We start from the raw sequence: 25,626 nt of genomic DNA, 5'->3' as shown, positions 1-25,626 counted from the left end.
CTGAATAGTTTTTATGTGGTTGTTGATTTTCAGGTCTGAGCTCATAATTACACACATATCTCTGGCTTGATTTGATGTCTTTAGTGACATGGAGGCAAGATGAGAGCTGCTGATGTTTAACCTTTCTTATTTGGGATTAAAAAAAACATTGAATTGCATGGAGAAGATCTTCAGACATTGAGTTCTACAGTAGATGAGCCCCATCAGCAAAGTGACCACTTAATTGATTATCATTGGAATCAGTGATCATCAATTTTGTTGAGTGAAGTCTGATATTTTTATGTTGTACATAAATATATTAGATTATTAATATTATACATTTTGATCAGTTGTGGGAAGTGCTCCATCAGAAGCACTGCTAGTGCAGAGTGTTGTGGATGTTGCTGTGTTGTCCCTTCCATCCATTGGCCATAGACTAAGAGATAGAGTATTATTCACCATAAATGTGTGGCTGTTGTGATTAAAGAAAGAGTCAGGGGAGGACTTCTCTGGATGGAGCCAGAGAGTATCAAGGTCACAGCAACAGAACAATTCTGACTTTCAGGGGAAACCTTTTAAAAGGCTAGATGTTATTTTCTTTTTGAAAAGGTGTCATTATAAAATGAAATCTGTTCACAAAAAAGTGATTGATTATTTTATTATTACAACTGCAGATTTTTTTTTTATTTGAAGGTGAAAATGTTGTACACATTCTGTGAGGCAGGATTCAATCGTCTGAAACCGCAAACTCTGTAATTTACACAAAGAGAAGACAAATTTAAGAAAACTGGGAGAAAGATGTTTTTTTAACTTGTTTTTAATTGTTTCTTGGATTTATTTGATATTTCCAGACACAATCATTCCATACATACATTTCACAGAAAGAAAGACACTCAAAATAGTACATGGGTGTTTCACAGTAGTCAGAAGCACAGTGACTTTTCTTTGGGTTTTTCTTTCACAGATTCTATACTAATTTACTCGCATTCTCAAATAAGGTGAAGGATTACAACTTCACTATTATCTGTGTGTTTCTAAAAAGTATCTTCTCAAGGGCAAATCCTTTTACAGCTAAATGGCATTAATTTTACAACAAGAACAATAAAATGGACAGATGTTACAGCTCATGACCTTTGTATGTTCAAAGGTCTTAGTTTTTTTCTTATTCTTTTCCAGGACACCAGTCACATCCTTGTTCCTCTGTTTTCCATCATTTTCCTTTGTTGTCTTTCAGTCTTTCTGTGTCTTCTCAGCCTTCAGGGTAACATCGTCTCTGAAAATAAAATAAAAATGCAGTTACAAATCAACATAATTTTTTTTGGAGTACCACTTTTTCATCCATCTTCTTTGTCCACATTTAATTTGTGTTGGGCTAGAACGTGCACAATTTATATAATGTGGCGTTATGATATCCATTCATGTGTTCTTAAATCATTTTGATGTCTTTCTCAGTTCTTTATCTAAATGTAATAAGAATCTAGCAGCCTGTTTTAGGTCTTTTATGTCCACAAGCCTTGTTCTCTGCTTGTTTCTGTGTTGGATTTATTTTCTTGTATAAGCCTATTAATTTTTGCACTCCATTTATAAATAATTGTGCTCTTGGTTAATCTCGACTGACGTCTCCTTTAAGTTGAAACTGATCTGCATTTGGTTTCTCAGTCCACTTTATGTGACAGCAACAATAAAGTGACTATTAAAAATGTAAAATGACTCCAAAATAAATTAAAAAAAAAAACTAGGTTGATATAATGGATCAGGTTCGATCTGTCTTCTTAGTTTGATTCATGTTAAACAGGTAAATATAACCTCAACAATAAAAGCAAAAATACAGCGTTGGCCTCTGAAATGGAGCTGACATTGTAGAACGCATCCATCTAACATGTCCACATATTTGATCTTTCACTCAAAAACATAGATTTACCTTGACTATGGGGGTCCTTTCTTTTGAGACACTGCAAAAAATAAAAAATTAACAACAAAGTGATTCAAATACACACCATATTTGATCATCAAATGACAGAAAACTGAACAAGAATTGTCAAAAACTAAATATATTTTGCTCATATGATTCTAATATATCTTATATACTTACACTGACATGTGGTCTTTACTCTGGTTTGTGTGGAAGGTTATTATGAAAAGAAGAAATTAAGAGGGCAAGATGGTTAATTGTGTGTAATAACAAAGAAATATATCCAGGAAAATGTAACACTGTAAATGATTTGTGAAATACCTTCAGGTTTGGGGTGCATGAGCAACAATGGCAGCTCCACTGTGACGTCGCTGCAGAAAAAAAAAAAATCCACAGGTCAGAATAGAAAAACAAAAGCAAAGGTGACTGACAATGATCTGTTTGTGCTGGGAGATTATTCATGAAGACTGGTATTCACCTGGAAGTGAGGCCGCCGAGCAGGCTGCACGCAGAGAGAGAAAGCAGATTTTAATCGAGTTTGCAGGATTTCTCTAATTTGAGCTTTTAGGTGCCAAAACGAAAGCAGACTCACCCCCCTCCAGCCACCATGAGGTTGATCTTAATCTTGTAGGAAACCAGGATTCCAAGCACCTCTTTCTCGACTCCCTGTCGCAGCCTGTGAAAGAGGAATTACGGGGATTGGGCGGATTAGATGTTTTAATTTAGTTAAGTGTGCAGCTGTAAGAGAGCCTCTGTGATCCGGAGACGCTTAGAGGTGTTTCAGAAAGCTACTTTTAAAGCTGTGAAACTGCAGGAGGCTAAAATCAAACTAACAACCTTGCGAGCAGGGCGATGCACGGAGGGAATGACATAATCTAAAGTTATGTGCAGGCAGTGCAGTTTGGAGGACGCTCATATCGTCGGTTAAAAGAATAATATTTCTTCCGGCATAAGTTGATTGCATGAACTCTTAACTCTCCAGAGCAGTGGAGATCTTGCAAATTTCAACAGTTGAAAAATGCAATACTGAATGAATACTTTGCAGAAAGTGGCTTTATGTCGACCTGATTACCCTGGAGTTATTCTGCGCAAGCATTCTCAGAAAACTGAGCTACATTATCCTTGTTGTGCACCTACATAGTGGTAGAGGCCAAGTTTGTGTCCTCGTCCTTCAGCCGTCCGTCCAGCGCCAGACCTCTTTTCTCCTTGTTGTCGTTCAGCAGTGGTGTGACGCTCAGAGTGTTCTCGAAAGTGCCATTGGGCTCCACTGTCTCTCTGTGGAGGAAACATAAATACATATACGATAACTGCCTCTGATAAATGAGGCTTGGTGAACCTTCAGTTTCCTGTTCGCATACCCAAACTCCTGGTTAAGGACAGTCTTGGTGTATTTGTCTGCAGAGTAGAGGACGATGTCTGTGGTTTGGTCCACTGGCAGAGGAGCGAAACAGACATATTAGTGCTCTGTGCTCTTAGTTCTTTATTTAGTCCATAAGCAGAGCGATTGGCAGAGGGACCCACCAGTGATTTTGATTTTCTTGACCGTCTTGTTGCTCTCGTTCTTGATTTTGATTTTAATTGGGATGGCCTCTCCATGAAAGTAGAGCTGTGGCAAAAGCAGGAAAAAAAATAGTTTTTCACTATAAAAGTAATTTGTTTGAAGTTGAGAGTGAGTATGAAAAATGCAGTTTTTTTTTTTTTTTTAATATAAAAGATATAGGTACTGTACATCTTTCTCCATTGAAGCTTCTAGGTGAACGGGCTTGTCAGACATCATGAAGCTTTTGCAGAGCTCAGCCTTGGGCCCGGCGCCCACCTGGGTGGGGGCAAACTGGATTTTACGGATGACGAGGCGGGCAGTGTCCCTGTAAGGAGGAAGAGCAAAGAAAACAGCGAAAGGTTTCATCGGATAGCTCATTAATGTGAAGCATTCAAAGTAAAAACAAAAAAAATCAAAGAGTCCAGAGGATGAAAGTTTTCTCACTTCTTCTCGATTTTCTCATCAGGGTTGGCCTTCTCCTTGGCCAGGTAGGTTTTCACCTCGAAGTCAACACCACAGGCCTGTTTATCAAAAACAAAATGTTTAGAGTTGGACCGGTAAAATAGCTGACGTGGTTTCCGGCTTCATGGGATGCACGCTGACAGGTTTACCTTCCCCTTGTCATCAGGTCCCGGCTGCAATGAGACTGAGCAGGGGAGGTTGGTGGGGATCTAGAAAAACACCCCAAAAAAATCACAAAAGTTGTTTTTATTCATTTGTTTTATTGACTAGGCCTGTGGAAGATCAAGCTTCCTTTGTGAACAGTCAAAGCAGAATAAAATACCTCAAAAGAGAAAGGGTGAGCGTTGTCGCCAGCCTTCTTCAGCAGGGTTTCGTGCATGGGGGTCAGAGTGGGCTTGACGGGATCAGGGTGGATCTGGATGTGTGTGATCCAGATGTCCTTCCTGAAGCACAGGCCCATCACGTCCAGATCATCACTACCGTAGCGGAAGGCACAGGCCAGCTGCACGAACACTGTCGACACACAATATGGAATTCATCCTTTCCTCAGAACCAAAACTCAACAGACATTTCCTTAAAAGAAACTTTATTTCGCCTCTGGATGATACCTTTCCTGTCGCCAAAATCTGTTGGATCCAGCTTCACGACGCCATCTGTGAAGGTGACATTATTACAGACTCCTTTATTCACCATCCTGGGTTTTATGTTTTCATGCACTTATTTTGAATATAATCAAAAATTTTGTTCATTAATATATTTTGTTCTGGTTTTTTACACACGCACACACATAGGAGAAGGAACCTACCAACTTGTTCCACTTTGGACACATCGTCCAGATAATCTCTCTTCCCCAGGTAGAGGGTGAGCTGCCATGAGAAAGACAGATCAATACCTGATGCATAAAACTAAATGGCAGCTGAACTGTTTTTGAAGACAATAAAAGAAGACTTACTCCTCCATTTCCACTTGTCTTCTTGAAAACCCTGGGAAAATAATGACAAAAATTCAAATTTAGTAACCCTTTCTTCACATTATACCCCAGAAACTGTGATTTAGAACTTATATGAAAATATGTTTTCGTTTTCTCTGCACTGGTTTTTCTCTCTAAACTTCCAAGGTCCCATCAATGCCTCCATCTTCCTTTGTTGTTTTCCTTTCTGCATCAGGAGTGTTTACACTCAGAGAAGAACAAACACGGAAGCAATGCTGAACCTTAAAGACAACCACCACTGTGCTCCTGTCAGGATTAAACAGATAAAATAATGATTAGGTTTAGTTTCTTAAAGTAAAGTAAGTTTCTTGGCAAGCAACAGAAGGAGCAGTAATCCCTTATTTGACTTTATCCATTTAGGAATAGCTATGTGTGGAGCAGCTTTACCTCATCTTGCCTGGATTGAGAGGCTGGCTCAGGTGAGACTGCTACAAATGGTGTGACAGGGTTCCCAAACAGCTTAATACCAGTGTGTTGAAAAAAGCTCATTACCTGCGCACCACATTTGAACCGGCGCATCAACTCACTAAGCCCTCGCAAACTTTAAATAAATACTTTAAAACTGCTCGTCACTTTTAGAAGATCGCCGACCTTTCGCTTGGAGTCTGAACCTCCGAGGTGTCCAGTTTTGGAAGAGATTAAAGTTTTCAGTGCCAGCGTTTATGCTCAATTCAATTTGCATTTGGGGAGAAAAGGATCAGTCCTATTAATGATGATGATGAATATGGATTGTTCTTAAGAGGAAGCGGGAGGACGGTTCAAAGACCCTCTGAATGTTGTTTTGAGGACGATGAGACGGTAACACTCACTTTGCCATCTCTGGACGATGTTTGGACGAGTGCTTCTGGAAAAGAAAAGAGACATGTGCTGAGGTTATCAGGAGGTCACGTTATCTTTCAGAAATTGTGGCTAAGACAATGATCCTTTCGCCAACTGTCGGCCCTTCGGCAGCTGCGGTGATGTTGTGTTTTGGGGCCATGGGAGGTTAATCCTCCGCGATACGATTACACCATCAGCGCCGGTATCCTGAGCCGAAGCTGTCATTCACTCTCCGCTACCTGGCCCCGTTCCACCAGACCAAGACTTCCCCAACAAACACCAAAGATTTAAGTTGCACATGGGATTATGTCACAGTGTGTCTCCCCTGAGGCCACGCTTGGGTCAGGCAACTGTTCAAGGACACGTAAATGGATGAAATGTCAGGAACAGCATTTCATGGCTCAATATACCAAAGCCCCCACACAGCCGTCTCACCTGGAATATACCTGAATGTCTGAATGCTATCAGGCTTCATTCAACTCACATCAGGCGAGACCTCGAATAAGAAGTTATAGTTTACTTTCAAACTCTTTTGTCACATTTATTCACAGCTTCTCCACAATGACATCGACCAAACCATATATTTTCATTTGAAAGTTTCTTGATTTGTTTCTAATATGCAGCTGTCTCAACTCAGCCGAATGAACATTTGTTAAAATGTTTATCTAAAATAAGATAGTCACATATAGAAAAGGTTGTGAGAATGAATTTTCTTCATTCTACTGTTTTGAAAGATACCACAAGTGAAGATGTCACGTGAAACGTCAAGGGAAGGAATGGCGTTTAAAGCCCAGGAGGAATTCAGTGTGCAATCAGGAAACATGGAGAAATACATGACAGACGCACCAACCTCTTCTGATTATCTGATAACAGGGAAATATTCACATCAATGCACAGATTTGACAGCTGCAACGGGTATAAGCTATGGTGTTGCTTCTGTTAGAATTTGCAGCCCTTCAGTCATTGAAGCATTTAATTTTGCATCAACCTGTTGTGATATGCACTGATGACTTATTGGTGTTGCACATGATAATGTATGGTTTAAAAAAATACCTTTTTTATTTGTTTAATGTGATAAAATAATTTGTGAAAGATCGGTGCATTCACAGGATCATTTAAGAACCTAGAATTCTCTCTTGAACCATTGAAACTTGCAGTCATGATTGATCAACTCAAGCATTTCTTCATTAAAAAAAATCACCTATACATGCTCAGTGGTGCTGTCTGGTTAGACATCCAGGTGAAATGCAAAAAGTTCTGTAATGTCTATCAAACTCCACTTTCTATCATAGCACCAAGTTCCTGTCTTTCATCTGCTCAATCAAAACACATAAAACGCTCAAAAATGAATTTCCAGTAATTCCTCCACTTTGTATTTTCTTCATTACGTAAAAATCTCTCACCATTCACTGAATTCCCTCAACAGAGTTGCCAATGCATTCATCCCTTCATCCCTTCACCCGGCTGCAAAGAGGAAGAGGTCTTACCTCCGCTCAGTCGTCTGGGCCCTTGGCAGAGTGTGTCTGGGTGAGTCGAGCGTGGTGTCTAAGAACTGTTGATCTCCCCTTTTATACTTGCCACGTCCACCTGTGCATCATTCAGGCTTAACGGGTTCATTATTACTGTCGTCGCTTGGCTCCTAATCCAGTTAAGCGATGGCTTTTTTGGAGTACAAAGGGTTTAAAAATACCAGCCAGCTAAATCAGAGAGACCAAAATACGACAACAAAGTCGCCACATGACTGTAGTAGAAGTCTGATGATCAATACCTGCATCTTCCCAAATAAATTCAGGAAAGCATCACAGCTTTAGATCTCAGGAAATCAAACTTTATTTTGTGATGATTAATCAAATAGTCTGCATGAGATTCTCCACAAACACTGGATTTGATAATCAAAACGTAAGCTGCTCATATTAGGTCCGTTTTTGAAGTGAACCTAGTTGAACCAAGAGGTCGACATGTATCATTCAGTAGAATCAACAATCTGAAGAATTTCCCTCTTTGTTTACAATATTTCAAATTTGTTTTTACCAGAGTTGCTTATAAAGATTTAGCTAAATAAATTACTGTAAACCAGCTTACATTTATTGACAAAACAAACAAACTGGGATTAACGGGGTTATGCATGATTTTGGAAATGTTATAGCGCAAGTTAAAAGTGCAAAAGCAACGTGTCTTACGCTGCGCCTGATCTTAGCAGATTAGCACCGACGGCGGAGCGTTGACGGCAACGTCAATATAAGCTGCCTTATTCAACGAACTCTCAGTAATGTGCCAAAATCACTTGTTTGTCCTTTGACCTTTGGGGCACCAGAAATCCTCTAACAGGTCCATTTTAACAAGCTCGTGTTAGCAGAATGTAAAGGCCAGAAGGGGGTGTCCAGGATTATCTTATTTAACAGAAAATCTGAACAGCGTTTATTCATTTATTTGTTTATATTTTTCTGAGTGGAGATCTTTATAACGCTGGTTTTGAAAAGTACTAATTTTACAGTTCTGTTTTCTGACAGAAACGTTCTAAATCAGATGAGGACAACAAGTTGGTGCAGTGTTTTGTTCTTCTTTCCTCACAGAGAAGAGAACAAACATCGCGTTTTCAAGGAGTTTCATGGCATTCACTTTGTTTGTTCTCACATCCTCAGGCCAATTCCCGGTATCGCCTTCAGTCTTCCTCCGTCTGAATTAAGCCAGATATTTGATTGTCCTTACGGTGTGTTCTGAGACGGAGAGGCCATGACATGTGAGGTGATCTTCGGTGGAGTGCAGCCAAGGTCAGAGGAGACACGTCAAGGCCACCAGGATGCCCCACAAGGCAAGGGTCACTGTGCTGCACAACCCAGGACTTATTTTAGACCTCAGTGAGCTGATATCAAACTTCGGTAGCGGGCGAAGCGTTATGTGAAGGCTTAATCAGCTTTCTGTTTGCCCGGCTTGCTTTAATTTGTCTGATGCAATGGCAAAATAAAGCTCGGAGCAGCAGAAGTTCAGAAGAACCCCGGTTGTATAAATTCTCTCGCCTTGGCAGGCTTATGTTTCTCCACACCTATTCGTGATGGGGCCAAGATAAAATGCTGCAGGAATAGTAAGCTCAGGTTTTATTTGAGCCGATCACATTGCCTCCATACTAATCGCTGCTACGTCTGCCCAGCTTCCAGGAAACTGAGCGTCTGGCCTTCAGCCTTCTCAGCATCAGCCTAAACGCGACTTGACAGTGTGTGGAAGAGTTCACCAACTCACGCTACTGGAGACGGGACAAGTAAATACACACATCAACCAAGATGAAAATACTAGTCAAGTGTGTAATTTGGTTACAGGAAATTTGGTTTAGGTAACCATTAAGAGCCTGAATGCAGCATGGGAATAGAAATAGGAAAAAGAGTTAAGGCCGCACAGTCGTGTGGTGGTTAAAAATCTCACCTCACGGGGAGAATATTCCAGTTTTAGTGGAGGTTTTGGGGTATTTCTGTGTGACATTTGCATGCCCTACATGTGCTGATGACTCTGAAGTGCTTGGGTGTGAACATGGGTGTGTTTGTCCGTCTGTCTGTGGGTTTGCCCTGACTGGGGATTTATCCAGAGTGTGTCCTGCCTTTACCTCTTAGCCAGGTAGGCTCAGTCGAAGTTCACAGATAAAGTAATAGACAACAAAATACAGACATGGGTGTAAAATGTAAAACCCACGCGTGTGACTATTTTATTTGCCTTGCAGTGTGGAATGAGAAAGTTCGACATTTGTTTAACAAGCAGTGAGTACAGTTTTATAAAACCCCTTATATAGATTTGTAATTTTTATTTGAGATATAAACATGCTATAGCTAAATGGCTCTAATTGATTTTAAGAACACTGTTGTGAGTCGTTAAATATAAACCCTACCAGAAGAATGTGGACAGGCGCAGGAGGAAGATTTCTATTGAGCGTGAAACAAATCTTGTTTTAGCTGCCGGTCACTAAAGTCCCGGCTGGCATCGTTCCTGACAGGTTTTATTTAGGACCAGCACAGTGAAGGCACCTAAGGAGGGCAAAGGGCACAACCAGCTTAATCAATTATTCATGGACAAAGACAGAATGCTGCAAGGCAAGATGGGACACTGCAGCAAAACACGAGCGTCCGTGACATAATGACAGGTAACTGCAAATAAGCATAATCATGACTTAAGCTCAGTTGAAATGTTGTAACGTTATGTTAATCCCTTTATTGGGTGTGGCCATAATTCTTCCCATTAGTGCAGACATTAACAATCACTCTTGATATTGCGTACTTAAAATCCATAAAGTTAATGTGCGGGATACATCTGTCTTGAAATCTGATCAATGGCAGTAATTTAATAGATGTATAATGAAATATATATATACTGTATGCTATGGTTTCCTCCTGCAGTCACAGTTAGTGACACTAAATTACCTTTACACACAGTCAGCCAGGATCAGTTACACTCTCCAAGATCCTTGAATCTGTCAGTCTGAATCTGTCTGCCTCTGTGTTTGTTGTGTTATTGACTTGTCCATCATGTCTCCTGCTTTTCACATCATCAGCTGATATCAGGTCCAGTCAAACCAAATCTGTTTTGATTATGGATGCTTCACAATTAGAGGTGTTTAAAGCAAGATGAGAAAATATATGATTGAAATTACGTGTTAAAAGACAGTAAAAGTCACTCACAGTATCGATTTCCACTTGAGTGCAACCAGATGTTTGTTGCTTCTCATGTTCATTCAAATCACTGTCAAAACATGTCTGGTTTTTTTTATAAGGTGAATCAGAGGTGACTGAACCTCTGCTGAGTTTCAAACGCCATCTAGTGGATCAACTGTTTCCATTCCACTCTGTTCTTTTTTCCAGTTTCCATTAACGTTTAAAGTTAATGTTTCTCTGAGATCCAGCCTAAGAAAAGACGACAAAGTGACCTTTAAAAAAATAAAATTAAAAAAAGAGAAAACATCATTAGTTAAAAAGTGTCACGTGATCTTTTTGTAGATTGCTGTTCGTAAGAAATGTATAAATAAAGTCTGGTTTGTAGTGATTCTCGTGCCGACATGGACATTTTGTGCAGGACAGTAGTAAAGTGTGTTTGACGTCAGGAAGGTGAGCCGCAGCCCCCCATCCTCGTCCTCATCCCCATCCCGGCCCGGAGCTCCGGGAGGTGCGCACTCCGCCGCGCCGCGCCGCGCCTGGCCCGCCCGGACACTGCAGAGGAGGGAGCGCGCCGCCGCCGCGGCTGCTCGCTCCAGTCCCGACACCTCGTCCCGGGCCCGGAGGAACCGGGAGAAACACCCCGGGAGCCATGGCCGAGTCCAACCCGTTCCGGGGCTTCCCCCGCCTGCGCCGGGCCGCGGTAAGCTCCTGCGGGAGGAGGAGGGGGGAGGAGGCCGGGGCGGAGAGGAGACTGCAGCAGGCAGGACTGCGACACACACCGGGACGCAACCTGCACCGGGAAACCGACATGAGGGGAGGCTCATCCACACGGCAGAGTGTGTGATGATGGGGCAGGACAGGACAATGACAAATGTGTGTGTGCGTGTGTGTGCGTGCGGGCTTGTTTGGTCTGCAGGAGCAGAGCGGCATGCGGCTGGATCAGATTTGTCACCGCAGGCTGTGAAGTCCGCTCAAGTTGTGCATCTTTATGTAACAGTTGAGGGTGTGTGTCTGAAATGCTCGGTGCACAGGGAGCTCAGGGCAGCGGAGGGATGCGGGCTGCAGATGTGCAGAGGAATCTGCAGCTGTTAATTACATCCGTCATGACTGCAGTCAGAGTCAAGGTTAGTGGAGAGAGCCTGGGTGAATCACGCACTTTATTTTTGGACCATATCCGTATACAGGTACATAGGGGAGGAATCTGATCTCAAGTCAGCCGTGTGTGTTTAGCATTGATTCAGCTCCACCATCACAGGAAGTTTTTTTTTTCTTTTTTTTTTTTTTTTTAAAACATGTGCAACTTCATATCAGAGAAAATTTCCTTTCATTGCTGGAAGTCACGTGCTCAGCTGTGTCATCATGCAAACACGGTCCTAAGCTAAACCAGCTACTCCCTCAGGGACATTCCCTCTCTCTGCACTGATGTCCAGGTGCAACCACTCTGGGGGTCAAGGGTCATTTCTCAAGAACCCACCTGGTGACCCGTCAGTTGTGGGATTCAAACCTGTGAACCAACAATCCAAAGTCCACTTCTCTAATTTCTCAGTCGTCTGTGCATCAGTTGCATCAGATGAGCGGCAGCATTTGAAAGTAAAATAAATATTGTTTCCATTATTGCTAAGAAGTGTTGTTACATCAGTTTGTGCTATAATTTTGAATAAATCTATAATGAAAAAGCAGTGTGAGAAGCGATACAGCTACAGAACACTTTCTCTGCTCTGCTTATCAGCTGACATGCAGCAAAACTAATTTAAATGTATTGTTATTCCTGAGAAAATCTTTTTTGTTTTTTTTTCAACACTGGTGGATTTGGTAAAGAGGCACAGTAAAGTGAATGATATTCAGTTTGGGGCAGAAGACAGATTTGTCTTTGATCAGAGGCTTAGATTATTTAACAACATTAAAAAGTTTATGAAATATTCACAATCTACACTGGTATGAAAAAGTAGTGCTGATACATGTTTAAACAGTAGTTTCAGTATTTATGAATAGTTTTTGGAGGATTATTTTTCTTGAAATGTATGCATTGTGATTTGCACCGTCACAGCATGAAGACCTGGGTTTGATTCTGGGCCACGGCCGCTGTGTGTGGAGTTTGCATGTTCTCTCTGTGTTTTACCTCTACGCACTGTGTGGCTGCTGGTGTGAGAGTCAGTTTGATCACCTCCACCGTCAGACTCACAATGACGCACAACATTTCCATTAAAAATAAAAAAAGAGAGAGAAGCAGTGTGTGAGATGTTGACATAATTACATATGAACCGAACCTGTAATATCTGGAAATAATAAAAACACAGTGAGAAAATGCAGAGACTGAGTCCTTGCAGAGCACTTGGGAGCTGATACTGAACAGCAGAAGACAGGAAGAGGAGCCGCGGCGCTGACTGCGAGGCCGCAGAGCTTCCATTGATTGACACTGAGGGATGCTGATGCTGTGTTGAGCGGCACTGACTGACTCCTAACTCCTCTCACCCCCTCATTCTGTCTGTCACACTAATTGATTTCACCATCCTCGTTCACCTCATTGACAGAAATATGCTCAACATAAATTCAGCCATTTCAGAGACTTTAATTTATGCAATTTTATTTAAAGATTTCCTATGGTGACATGTGGAGATGTTTTGGTGAAGTTTCTGAATAAACCGATGCCTTCTCTCCCTGTTCAGACTTCTTTTCCAGGGAATCTACATTTAGTGCTGGTGCTCCGGCCCACCACTTTGTTAAGCTCCGCCCCAAGTCCGTCTTCAAGCACTGACCTGGGCTTCCGCTTCAGCCAGGATGACTTCCTGTTAAAGATGCCGGTGAGCGGATTTTCACCACGCATCACGAACCCCGCTGTCAGATTATTTTGCCACTTGATATCATGTCAGACGCCGAGCAAAGCCACGATCTCTTGAAACTGTGTGTTTTCAGGTGGTGATGCTGCGATCTGTTGGCGACCTGCTGCGCTACATCGACGAAAACCACCTGACTTCCGATTTCACGGCGAAAGTGGAGTACTGCCACAGCGACTGGCTCGTCCTCCGTACGGTACGCGCTTCTAAAGCCGCTTAATCCACAGCTACGTGGAAGTTAAAGCTTTGTTAAAGCAACACCAGCGAAGTAATGAAGTGACGCCAGAAATGAAGCTGATGAGTGAAAAGTGCCCAGTAGTGGTTTCACCTTCTCTTGGGGTGTGCAGTCCATCGAGACGTTCGCCGTGACGGTGAAGGAGATCGCCCAGCTGCTGCAGGGCTTCGGATCCGAGCTGTCCGAGACCGAACTCCCAGACGAAGCCGGCGCCATCGAGTTCCTGCTGCACTCGCACACGCACAGATACCGGCAGATGAAGGTTCCCGTCCCCACACTCCTCTCCCTCGCTCTCAACATCTGCCTCTCACAGATTCTGGGCTTCGGCTTGTCATGATTTCACTGCTGTTTTTTTTAAAAAATGACTTTGTCAGGATGATATCCGGAGCGTGCTGAAGGAAGGACGCCTGCTGATGTCCAACCTGGAAACTGTCAAGGCCTCCAAGAGAGAGTCGGAGGAAGAGACAGAAATACAAGCGGACATGGACACTGTTCAAAGGTACGGTCTCAACAAATGAGGGAAACACAGCATGGGTTCGTCTTTATTAAAGAAACTAATTGGAAACAAGAGGAAGGACTCGATATGACATATTTTTAGTTTGATACTTTTACATGTTTTTGGACTTTTGCCTCAGCAGCTTGTGTTGAAGTCTGCGGCCGTGTGTTTTCCAGGCTGCTGGCCCAGCTGAGAGACATGGAGGAGGCGTTTGACGGCTTCTTTGAAAAGCACCACTTGAAGCTGCAGCAGTACCTCCAGCTGCTGCACTACGAATTAAGTTTCCAGCAGGTGCGGTGATTGATGCCTGGCTGCATCTGTCCGCGATCGCTGTGGCGCCGATGCCGACGCCGCGGCGCTCTGTTGCGATGAGTAACCGCGAATGTGTTTGTGTGTGTGTGAAGATGGAGGAGGTGCTGGAGCGGCTGTCTGCGCAGGAGAAAGGGATCGCCTCTCTGGGAAACACTGTGGTTCAGACGGAGCAGCTGCTGAAAGACCTGGACATGCTGGACAAACAAGCTGAGGTCTCTGACATACGGTGTTTAAAAGAATACATAGACACTCACTGACCACTTTATTTTCACATTTATTACTTGTTACTAAGCGTCTAAGCTCATCAGCCAATCATATGGCAGCAACTCAAGGTTTTCAGGCAAAAATGTCGATTTGTCTGATAATCTCGGTTTCTGCCGCCACATTCAGATGGTCGGGTGAGATTTTGATTTGAACAACATGAAAGCATGGACTCATCCTGCCTTATAGCAACAGTTCAGGTTGCTGCGGTGGCGTAATGATGTGAAGAATATTTTCTTTACACACTTTGGGCCCTTTAATATCAATTGAGCCTTGCTTAAATGTCATAATCTACCTGAGTATCTTTGCTGATCATGTCTACGACCACAGTGTTCAAATTTAGTGATCAAATGTCACAATGGTTCTCATCCGATCTCATATTTGAGTTATTTTTGTCAATATTAATCTCACAAAAAACTACACCTCACATATTTACAATAACATTCTTTACAATTTGTAAAGTATTTTTGGTTGAGTCTGGCCAGACAACTATTTTCAGTTACTTTCCACTCTGCAAAGCGTTTACAGTCCTCGTTCTTGGGAGAACAGCCATTTTATTTGTGGTCTATGAATTGACTCTGGGGCTGAATGGTGGTGTAGCGGTCGGCCTTCTTCCCCTTCCAGCAGCAAAACCTCCGGTTCTCCTTTGAGTCTGATTCCCTCTGTATGAAAATCCTCCTGACTATTGCTTCTGTGTGGATCAGGAGGAGATGGCTCGCGCCCAGGTGGTGATCCTGCACGGCCACCAGCTGGCTGCGAACCACCACTACGCGCTGGCGCTCATCGTGCAGCGCTGCAACGAGCTGCGGCATCTCTGCGACGTTATCACCACCTCCATCCGCACCAAGCGGGCCTCGCTCACTCGAACGCGAGATCTGCTCCTCCGCCTCGAAGAGGTACAAAAGAGAGAAAACGCTGACGGACGCTGTTCATCGAGCACAAAATCAAAGATGGTCACAAGAAAAGAGAGAATGAAAAAAAAAAAAACTACCAAGCTGTGCGTTTTTGTTTGATTATTTTTTTCACCAATATTTTCTGCAAGTTTCAGCAATCAAGCCAGTTTTACTTAGACTTGTAGTCTGAGGGTCCATGTGTGACCTCAGTCTCTTTTTATCTTGTGAGCCAATCTTTAAGTTTTAATAAATGACTGGCTGTACAGATAATGAGTAGAGCACAAAAAAGTCCTTCTCTGTCATTCCAGCTAAATAGCAATAATGGAATAAAAACAAACTATGGAACATTTTACATCCATAGATGATCATTTAATGGACACAATTTAGAGAAACTCTTTTTCATTGCGCAGTTGTTGATAATGAAAGTCATGAAATCCGGATTAATTCAGTTAAACTAGTATTAAAAGAGTTAAAAAAAAAAGACAAAATTGACATGGCCTCAGTCAGATATTGACTATAGCAAATATTTTACATATAAAAAACAGTAAACGTCTCTGTTCAGTCTGACACAGATGTGTTTGGTATTGCTGTGTTGTGTGTTTGTGTGTGAGCAGGCCCTGCGGTGGTGTGACGAGGGCGCTTATCTGCTGGCCAGTCAGATGGTGGACAAGTTCCAAACCAGGGAGGGGGCTCAGGAGGCGCTGCTGTACCTGAGCTGCCACCAGGAGAGGGCGCCGTCTGCCCTGAAGAACAGCCAGGACACCCTGAGCCTGGAGTTTGAAGCCATACTCACCCCCCAGCTGCAGGTAAGCTGCAGGCCGGAGCCTCCACTCAGGACGCCTCCGTCCCGCCTCCGCCGACCGTGCGTTTCCCTCCAGTCGCAGATTTCGGTGGTGATGGAGAAGCTGCTGTCCATGCAGTCCATGATCAGGAACAGGGAGCAGTGCCTGAAGAAGCTGGCCGACGTTCAGGTCCGACCCATACAGCTGGTGGCCCCCCGGCCAGAACCCGACCAGACCCTCATGCGCTGCAAATCGCCCCTATTTTCCCCCAAACACGGTACACCCTCGCTCATTTCACTTTCAGCCTGATGGTTCTCTCATAAGCGTTTCACACGGAGCCAGCAGCTGTTTAATCACCAGAGAGAGAGAAAAAAAAGATCCTTATGCCTTTATTGCGAGCAGCTGTTTCCAGCTGTGATAAAACTTCTCTTCGCTCTGTTTTTTGTGAGTCTACTCTCACATCTGCCTCAGCTGTTGGCCCCAGAATAGAATCAATACTACATAGAATGTGCAGATTTAGTACGTTTTACACTCTACGGTATTTTGCCAGCCTTTCCTCTTCACCTGTTTGTCAGCAGTCGTGTGTGTGACGCTCTCTGCAGGCGTAGACTTTAACGTCTTGAACTCCAAGTTCTCCTTTGACCTGCTTCCCGGGAAGAGAGCCGCCAGGAAGAATAACAGCCAGCGCAAGGTGGGTTCAAGTGTTTGTGCGCCTACATCTGTGTTTATGATTCCAGTTCTGGTACTAATAGCCGGTTTTTTTAATGTCAGATTTCTCACTAAAAAGACACACACTGCGCTGTCATTTCACTCGTAATCTCCGTCATCAAACATCTGCTCACAGCAGTACGTCCCGGCCGACTGCTGCGCTTTATGTCTGTCTTTCCAGATTGAGGTGATGCACGACTACCAAGGCAATCGCAGCTGCTTATACGGCACCAACCCTGAGACTGACTCTGAGGCGGAGGACAATCCCGAGCAGGTCACACGGTGTGCAGTCTTCCCCGACCTGAACCTTCACCTGCTGTTTCACTTCTGCTTTATATGTTGCTTTGTGTATTGACGTAAATATGTCTTCTTCATAGCCACATTATGAAGGAGCTGATTGCTACCGAGAGGATCTATGTGGACGAGTTGCTCTCTGTCCTTCTGGTGAATACATTTTTGTTTTTGTTTTTGTTTTGCTCTGTGCGATTCAATGAAGATTTAGGGTTTCTTGATTTTTCTCTTTGCCTCGTCGTCACGTCTCAGGGCTACAGAGCGGAGATGGAAGACCCCGCCATATCTAATCTTCTTCCTCCAGCCCTGTGCAGCCAGAAGGACGTTCTGTTCGGCAACATGCCAGAGATCTACCAGTTTCATAGCAGGTGAGCCACAGACGCGTTCTGCCACACTGAGCTCACCAGCTGCCGCTGAGTTCGCCTCGTCGTTCTGGTTTTCCTCATCGGTTCAAAACCCTCAAACTCTCCCCGTTCGTTCTCCTAACAGGATCTTTCTTCAAGATCTGCAGAGTTGCCTGGAAACACCGGAGCGGGTGGGAGCTTGCTTCCTGCAGCGGGTGAGGAAGCAACATGAGGAAGACAGGAATATCATGGAAAACCGTGCAGTCTTCATGCTGATGTGATTGTTTGTGTGTGAGCAGAAGGAGAAGTTCCAGGTGTACGAACGCTACTGCCAGAACAAACCTCGCTCGGAGCTGCTGTGGCGGCAGTGCTCCGATTCACCCTTTTTTCAGGTTGAAACACATAATTAACAGATCACACTGAGAATCTATCAACGTCATAACCGTAGTTTATTATATTCTGAATGAATCGTCATTTTTCATACGCGCATGTCAAGTAATACAACCAATGTTGATTCCGCCACCTCAGGAGTGCCAGAAGAAACTGGACCACAAGTTGGGTCTGGACTCGTACCTCCTGAAGCCAGTCCAGCGCCTCACCAAGTACCAGCTGCTACTCAAGGTCAGCGCACGCTCAAATACAACGCACACAGCAACGTAGACGAATACAGGGTTTTGTCCTTCACCTGCGTCCACAGAGACGTCAAAGTATTGGTACTCAATCATCAAGGTGCAGCAGCAGTGTCGAAATGTGCCGACTCCCTACTTTCATCTGAATTTCTCATGATTGATATAAAGTCAGTCCAAGTTATTAGCTGCCTTTTCATTTGCAGCATGCCGTGTTTCCTTCAAAACTGTAATATAATTTCAATCTGTATCTTTACAAAAATATAATCTGATTTATCCACCTTGAAAAATATATTATTACAATAACTTTACTTTCCTATGAATCACCATATGAGCAAATAATCTGTAAATCACCACACCCGAAACTGTAGAACAGGCTAAAGATGCTGTGAAGCAGAAAAGATTTATTCATCTATAAAGTTAAAATGTTTGTTTGTACTTGAGTGTGAATCAGGTCTTGCACATTTTGAATGGTACTTGAATGAATAAGTTAAATCGGTACTTTTTCTTGTGTTTGTTGTTTTTCAAAAAAGTGTATATTTCTTCCTAAGCAAAGAACGTAAGTATCTTCCTCCTCTGCCTTTGTCAAAGCAATGTATGTTTATCATGTAGTTAATGAATGATAATTCTATGAAATTATACCTATGATAATGCTTTGGTAGTGGAAAAATAAGGCAGTGAAGTGTAATATTGAAGAACACAGAGAGAATCAGAAGAATCACAAACTTTACTGTCAGGTAAGTATGAAGGAAGAAACCTACTGTTCCAATTAAAACGATCATTATATATGAACTTATAAAACCACTGGTGTGTAAAAATAGTTAAGATGCATAAAAACAAGGTGAGTGATAAAGGTGAGCTGCCCTCAGCAAATGACAGAGAGTAGTGTGTAGAGATCCTGTTCAAATATAAATAATAGATGAGCGATGCAGAGGTTTTCCAAGTTTCTGTTATCTGGTGATGAGGCTCCGTCTCGCCACTGAAACTCAACACTGAGAGGGTGGGAGAGGTAATTCAAGACACGACCAGCCACCCACTGGACAACTCTTCTGTCTGCCAGGTGAACCATTTCAGTTTGGATTTAGCTGTTTCTGAAGGACGACCCGTGGCTCTCTGTGCCGGCATTCCTTAGCCTAACCTCTGTGTTTTTACGGGCTTCCATTGCTCACTCTACGGCGCTTTATAATAGCAAAAATAAGTCAAGTTGACAAGCCAGTCTGCACAGTAATAGCTTCTGTTGGACAGAAAAAAAAGAACACTTAGATTTATGGATGAGACAGTGACATTAGATCTGAGATACAGACGTATAACAACACAGAGACGGTTCTCGTGAGCCACAGAGACAACAGGTACATTTCATTCATTCAATTTGGCCGACCGGCAGACAGTCGGGTGGTAATTTGAATTTACACACGGACATTAATGTGGACAGACGTCAATGGAGATGAGATTAGATGAGTGGAGAGCCACGGATGTGTCCGTTCTCGTTCAGGAGCTGCTGAAGCACTGCGCAGAGCAGCGGTACCGCTGTGAGCTGCAGGAGGCCCTGGACTCCATGCTGGAGCTGCTCAAGTCTGTCAACGACTCCATGCATCAGATCGCCATCACCGGATATCAGGTAGCCCGCCGGTCCAGACAGGTGGTGTCGCCGCTCCACATCAGTCTCGTCGCCATGCTATTAAGCTGCTCCTTTCATCGTGTCTCTGCCTCAGGGTGACCTGGGCCAGCTGGGCCGAGTGGTCCTGCAGGGCGGCTTCAGCGTGTGGATCAGCCACAAGAGCGCAGCGGTGCGGATGAAGGAGCTGGCCAGATTCAAGCCCATGCAGAGGCATCTCTTCCTGTACGAGCACGCCTTGCTCTTCTGCAAGCGCAGGGACGAGGACAACCACGACCGGACGCCGTTCTACAGCTTCAAGTCCTGCCTCCGAGTAACAAATCATGACACGATCACATCAACACATCCTGGCTGTCACGGATGGATGGATGGATGGATGGAACATCACTAGTTAGGAAAAAGTATAATGGAACTCAGTGCTTTTCCTCTCTTCCTTTAGATGAGCGCAGTGGGAATCACTGAAAATGTGAAAGGTGACGTGAAGAAGTTTGAAATGTGGTACAGCGGCAGGGAAGTGGTTTACATCCTTCAGGTATTTCACCTTGTGCTTCCTGTCTTGTGACGGATTTCCCAGACTTCCCTCCCCTGCGCTCTAACCCGTCTGCGCTCCCGTCGTTTTCAGGCTCCCACGTTGGAGGTTAAGGTCGCCTGGCTGATGGAGATTCGAAAAATTCTCGCGAACCAGCAAAAACTACGTCAAGGTTTTTGTTTCTGCCGTGTTTCAGCTGTGAATTTCACTCTGTGTCACTCTTATTGAGATTCAGTTGTTTTTTTTATAAAGATGTAGAAGTTGACCCATTTAAGCTGTTTTCTAGCGGAGAAGCAGTTTGTGTAAAGTCCGTCTCTAATCGTCCTCTGTTTCATCTCCTTTCCTCAGATGAGCTGACGTCTCTTCCTCTCTCAGAAAACCCTCTCTCTGACAGGTGACTCTTTCTTGCATGGCCTCACTGTCGCCTTTGAAATTGCGTCGATTTGTCTCACATGAGAATTGTAGCCCTACATTTTGACCCAGCCTGCAACGACCATCTGCGACCGTCTGTTTCTGTCATTGTCTTTGTATAATAGAGTTTTCCTGCAGCTGGGAAACTGATTTTGGCCTCTTGACACGTAGCGAGAAGCCACTTTTGGCCTCTTAGCTGAGGAATTATTTAAAGCTCATTCACATAAAGAGAACACGTGTTAGATTATAGAACAGCAATTTTCCACACATGCTACTTTGTCTTCGTATGTTTTTGTTACAACCCATTGTGGTGAGACGCTGGAGGAGCGTGCACGTGTGCAGCCGCTGCTCATCTGCATCAGTCACCCTGGAGGAGCGGCGTTCATGACCGACCTGCCAAATCCTGCAGATGGCACAACGCCGTCCTTGGCTCACACATTTCAAGCTGCTGAATTTCAGCACCACGGAGAGCGCTGCATGTCGAATTTAAATATAAACGGCAATCGTTTTTCAGTATTTTCTGAATGCTGCTAATTATTGAGGACACTCCTTTCTATTGATTGATGCTATTGATTATGACTGACACCTGAAGTGTTTTTTAAAAAAGGTTAATTCTGCAATGGGCATGTGAGTGAGATATGTATTAAGTGATGACAGTGAGTTAGTGAAGTTATTTTGATCACTATTAAAAAGTTTTGCTTTTTTTTATTTTACTCTTACAATTGTTGGTTCTCCAGGACTGTGTGATTAACAGCTTTTCAGAGTGTTGATGGGAGTGTTTCCACAAGACAGCAGCGCTCTATTTCCTGTTGCATGCTAGCATGTGGTAATCTCTGTTTAGTAAGTGTTCAACTTGTGTTTGATTATTAATATAGGACATGTTTTCAGTTTGTCAACAGCTTCCAAAATAAATTCAAAACCAACAGTTAATTACTGATTAGTGTGTGGTGGACTTCCACCTTGGGGGGGCTTTAGGATTAAACATTTTTGTTAATGAATTTATTCACCTGCTACACTCAGAACTCTGGGTATCGTCAAATCCTGAACGACTGTGATAAACTCAACTGTCAAAATTAAACACCCTTTCTAAAAAACAATAAAATGTCACTTTATAGACCATTTCAAAGCTTCATTTTGCAGGGAATATCGAGATTTTCAAGGCATTAAAATAGCGTTGGTTTTGGTTTTATCTCTGAAGTTGTTGACCGTTACTAACCTTTCGATAAATGGATTAAACGTGAAGCGGTTTTGCTTTCTCGTTATCTGAACATGGAACAACCATGATCAGACATTGTTACACTTTAGATTCCTTTAACAGATGGATGATTCGATACTGTGATGATTCTCACTGTTTGAATGATGTATGCACAGAATATTGGCGCTGATCGCAAACTATTTTTACATATTAATCCAAGTGTTTCTGCTTTAAGTGGCAGATGGGTTGGATTTATTCAAACAAAGTATATCTGTTATTCTCAAAATGGTTTTACTGTTTATTAGATGAAGTTTGGCAGAATCCACCTATCTTCTGCTTAAATCAGGCCAATCCACATTATTTTAAAATACTGTGTACTCAAGATGTGTTACGTGTGTAAAATATGAAACGACATTTCCATATATTGCAGCGATTTGTGACGTAATTGAAACCCAGACGCTGAAATATATGTGAACAAACTGGAATGCTGTATTAATTTAAAGAATGTGGATGAAGTATGAGCTCGTTTTGTGACACGGTGAATGTTGTTGTTTGTTTGTTTGTTTGTTCTGTTTTTGTTTGCTGTGGTCGTGTCTTGTTCCCATGGTGATGCGGTTTAGTGCATCAGAGGTGTGTGTGTCGTGGGCCGTGGCGCCGGTGGGAGGCTGCTCAGCGTGTCTCCCTGTTCCTCACAGCTCCTCAGCGACAAGCCACGCCCACATGGCCAGGGGGGAGGAGTCCATACACACCAGCCCCGCCCACTCCGACCCGGTGGTCCATTCCCCCCGACGTAGTGAGTCCCTGAGAAAAAAGAGACAAGACACACGATCTACGGCCGTGCGGTTCTCTCAGCTCTGTGCTCCCTGCAGGCTGGCCTGTCCCACACTCGGTGGCGATCTGCGAGGGCCTGGAGGACTGGGGCGCCACCGACCTCTCCAACATATCAGACTCGGAGGAGGAGGACCAGCCTTCCCCGCTGGTGAGTTTCTCAAAATCCTGCTGTGTAAGAGCTTGCTGTCAATAGTACATGGATCCAAAAAAATCTTCAGACAAATGTGACAGAATGCCCAAAATCTGCTGTGTTTTCTGTTCCAGGTGGCAGGCAGGTACAGAGTCATGGTGGAGAGCAGCATGGCGAGCACGGACGACATTATCTTTAACTGCGGTGACGTTATCCAGCTGCTTCATGAGGAGTCTTCGGGAATGTGGTAATAAAGCTTTTCAGAAATACTTATTATTTAACATTCAGTGGTAAATAACTGCAAATAACTGAAAATGAAAGTATGCTTTTCTAAAAGTTTTGTGACTTTTCAGGATGGTGAGAAATGTAAGTCGTGGAGAAGAAGGTCGTGTTCTGCCTGAGGATCTGCACAGGATTCTGGGAGAAACCTGCTAGAAGCCAAATCTGAACGGACGACAGCGTACAGCTTTTTCTTTTACTCATTATTTTTTTGGGGTCCATTTTTGGACATATGCCTATCAACACTTACACAGACTCATATTTTCCGTTTACTTTCCAGCCGTAACTGGACTCTGCTGTCTCTCGGACTGAAGCACAACATGAGCCATCTATTTACTCTACCATCTACTGTGACAGTTTGAGCTGGGAGCCTCAGGCGGTTGTAAATAAAATGGTTCAACTTCAGGAGATCGAGACACATTTGGATGGAAAACACATACAAGCCTTGGGTTCATTTGGCTTCTCCTGCATTAATACAGTTGATTATTTGGACTTCAGATGTTAAACAGAGGCTTTTGTTCATACATACAGACTGCAAGTTGTATTATTTCTATTTTCTTATGTAATGTCACAGGAATCATGGGTATGCCGACATATCATTACTGTTTTTGTGCCAAACGGCTAAGCTCGTCATCGCTGCTTCCTCTTAAAAAATAGCTTTATTGTGCAGTGTCTTTGTTTTGAATGGATTAATGTTTCTTTCAGGTTTTGCTTAAAGGATGTGCACTGAATGTATGCAGGAACCACCCCAGGAAATCTGTCCCCTAGTGGCAAAAGTGAGCAATCGTAGTCTTCAAGTAGGGAAACAGGGAAAATGGACATGTCATAGCTGGAAATGCACAGGTAGAAAAATCAAAAAGGCAGCCTGTGATGTGTGTCTTTGCTATTGGAATTGTCTTTATAAGACTTCAGCAGTCATTGGCCATTTTTGTAGCTCTCCTTATTCTGTCTCAATATGCTAAAGTATGATGACTCCCAAACATATTTGTCAACGAAGCACCCAATGTACAAAATGAGTAGTATTACAATGTAAAAGCATTGAACAGTTTCCCAGTCCGTTCTAAATGATAGACAGAATATTATCATTGTTTTATTTCACATGCGCTAAACTAATTTTGACAGTTTCTTTAGTCCCTCTTTGATCCTTGGAACATTCTGTGGCCCTGAATCTGGTCTTGAATCACTAATTTCGCACATCTGCCATAAAATTAGCCTGTAGTGAAATTCAGTTTCACTGACCCACAAGTGGATATGATCCACGCGCCAACTCAACAAGTGAGGAGGTTTAAATTGATATTTCTTAAAATGCTGTAAAATTAACGTAAGCAATAATTCATTACGTTTTGAACATCAATTCCAAGAAATCTATCTGACTCCCCTTTTCATTACCACGATGTTTTGTATCACTGGGGGTTCATCCGTCTTTTCCTGCTTTGACATGTCAGGAAAAATCCCGCTTTGTGCTGCAGCGTTCACTTCTAAAAGGAAGCTGTCTGGAAAGGAAAACTGACGCTGGCTGTGAATGTCAACACTGAGATTTCATTTCATTTCCGGAGTGAGTAAATTTCTGCTTTCCTGCTCGACACTCGCTGCTGTTTCTGGTGATAATGTATTATTATTTTTAAGTACTGACTGATAAGTCTGTAATTTCTTCATCAGACAAATGTTGCTTCTGTTGCACTGAGATGAAGTTTTATATTTGTTTGCTGCTCTGCATGGACAAGTCACTTCCTGCAAGTTTAGAGCTTTAGATGATTCTCTGGCTATCTCACCGCCACGAGGTGTTCAGTGTTGGTTTACAAACAGCCTAACGTAGAACTGTTCTTCAAAACAACTACAGTTACAGTCACATTGCGAATTATGGTCTAAATTGTTTAGAGGAATAAATGCCTGTTAGTTTCAAACTGCCTTATTTTCAAACTGCCCTGAATGATTGTGAGCGTTTAAAAATATGAGCCTGTTGTGAAGATTTGGAAAAGTGGCCCTGAAAGAACACTGCCGCTTCACTACCAAACGAGCATTATGCTGATCTGTGAAGGGCAGACACTGCTGTCAGTTAAGTTAAAAAAAAAAAAAACAAGAAAAAGCTCCAGGACAATGTGAATATGTAAATTATAAAAATATAAATTTTAGATCTTTTAGTCTGTAGTCATCTAAAGGGTTAAACTTTTACAGTCCGATGTTGATACTCATAATAATAAATTGTTCTGTCTCTAGACTGTAATTCCAACTCAGCTGGTGACACTAAATCCAAGATTAACACAGAATAAAGACTCGTTTCGCAGTATTAATCACTCACAGTGAGAACATTAGAGTCAGTTCGTAGTCAGAGCTGGAATACTGAAACAAAATGTGTCCAGCCTTCACAGAGTAAGTAATATTTCATTGTATTAAATTGATTTAAAATCCACCAACACTGGCTCCACTGCAACATCCCAGCCTGCTCAGTCAGACTGTCGTTTCCACTGTACCTTATCTCGGTGTCTGCTGCTTTTGCTCATTTTGCACTGTTTTGAT

General features: G+C 43.0%; 2 protein-coding genes across 3 annotated transcripts; one reads left to right on the top strand and one right to left on the bottom strand.

The window, feature by feature from the left end:
• Window positions 1–2,071: 2,071 nt before the first annotated feature.
• arr3a (arrestin 3a, retinal (X-arrestin)) lies at window positions 2,072–5,787 on the bottom strand. The gene is made up of 15 exons (XM_030100405.1): window positions 5,694–5,787; window positions 4,846–4,876; window positions 4,699–4,759; window positions 4,502–4,546; window positions 4,216–4,406; window positions 4,043–4,102; window positions 3,876–3,952; window positions 3,621–3,756; window positions 3,413–3,497; window positions 3,250–3,322; window positions 3,029–3,166; window positions 2,484–2,567; window positions 2,370–2,393; window positions 2,213–2,262; window positions 2,072–2,091 (listed from the first exon to the last, which is right to left on the bottom strand). Exons 1-15 carry the CDS (start codon window positions 5,699–5,701, stop codon window positions 2,087–2,089), a joined length of 1,068 nt encoding a protein of 355 aa, XP_029956265.1. The 5' UTR covers window positions 5,702–5,787; the 3' UTR covers window positions 2,072–2,086.
• Window positions 5,788–10,944: 5,157 nt separating this feature from the next.
• Window positions 10,945–23,636, top strand: mcf2b (MCF.2 cell line derived transforming sequence b). Of its 2 annotated transcripts, none has more exons than XM_030100403.1 (26): window positions 10,945–11,037; window positions 13,004–13,138; window positions 13,251–13,367; window positions 13,519–13,668; window positions 13,781–13,905; window positions 14,079–14,193; window positions 14,307–14,426; window positions 15,180–15,371; window positions 15,983–16,174; window positions 16,247–16,427; window positions 16,753–16,841; window positions 17,040–17,140; window positions 17,236–17,302; window positions 17,402–17,517; window positions 17,639–17,708; window positions 17,793–17,885; window positions 18,022–18,114; window positions 19,612–19,737; window positions 19,832–20,047; window positions 20,174–20,266; window positions 20,357–20,435; window positions 20,612–20,657; window positions 22,565–22,662; window positions 22,739–22,848; window positions 22,965–23,077; window positions 23,184–23,636. In XM_030100403.1, the coding sequence occupies exons 1-26, from the start codon at window positions 10,987–10,989 to the stop codon at window positions 23,263–23,265; spliced, it is 2,970 nt and encodes a 989-aa protein (XP_029956263.1). In that variant the 5' UTR covers window positions 10,945–10,986; the 3' UTR covers window positions 23,266–23,636. The 2 variants fall into 2 exon arrangements, with proteins under 2 accessions (XP_029956263.1, XP_029956262.1); XM_030100402.1 differs by having other exon boundaries at window positions 22,490–22,662.
• Window positions 23,637–25,626: the final 1,990 nt, after the last annotated feature.

The sequence above is a fragment of the Salarias fasciatus genome, chromosome 10, assembly GCF_902148845.1.
Source record: "Salarias fasciatus chromosome 10, fSalaFa1.1, whole genome shotgun sequence".
In the NCBI taxonomy this organism is placed as follows: Eukaryota; Metazoa; Chordata; class Actinopteri; order Blenniiformes; family Blenniidae; genus Salarias; species Salarias fasciatus.
This window is presented reverse-complemented; position numbering and strand designations above follow the sequence as displayed.

Coding starts and splice junctions, on each gene's coding strand:
- mcf2b (XM_030100402.1), top strand. CDS start 10,987: ATGGCCGAGTCCAACCCGTTCCGGGGCTTCCCCCGCCTGCGCCGGGCC. Junction 13,906..14,078: donor GACATGGACACTGTTCAAAG/GTACGGTCTCAA, acceptor TGTGTTTTCCAG/GCTGCTGGCCCAGCTGAGAG. Junction 23,078..23,183: donor GAGGAGTCTTCGGGAATGTG/GTAATAAAGCTT, acceptor GTGACTTTTCAG/GATGGTGAGAAATGTAAGTC.
- arr3a (XM_030100405.1), bottom strand. Junction 2,568..3,028: donor AACTTGGCCTCTACCACTAT/GTAGGTGCACAA, acceptor CCTCTTTCACAG/GCTGCGACAGGGAGTCGAGA. Junction 2,263..2,369: donor CTCGGCGGCCTCACTTCCAG/GTGAATACCAGT, acceptor TTTTTTCTGCAG/CGACGTCACAGTGGAGCTGC.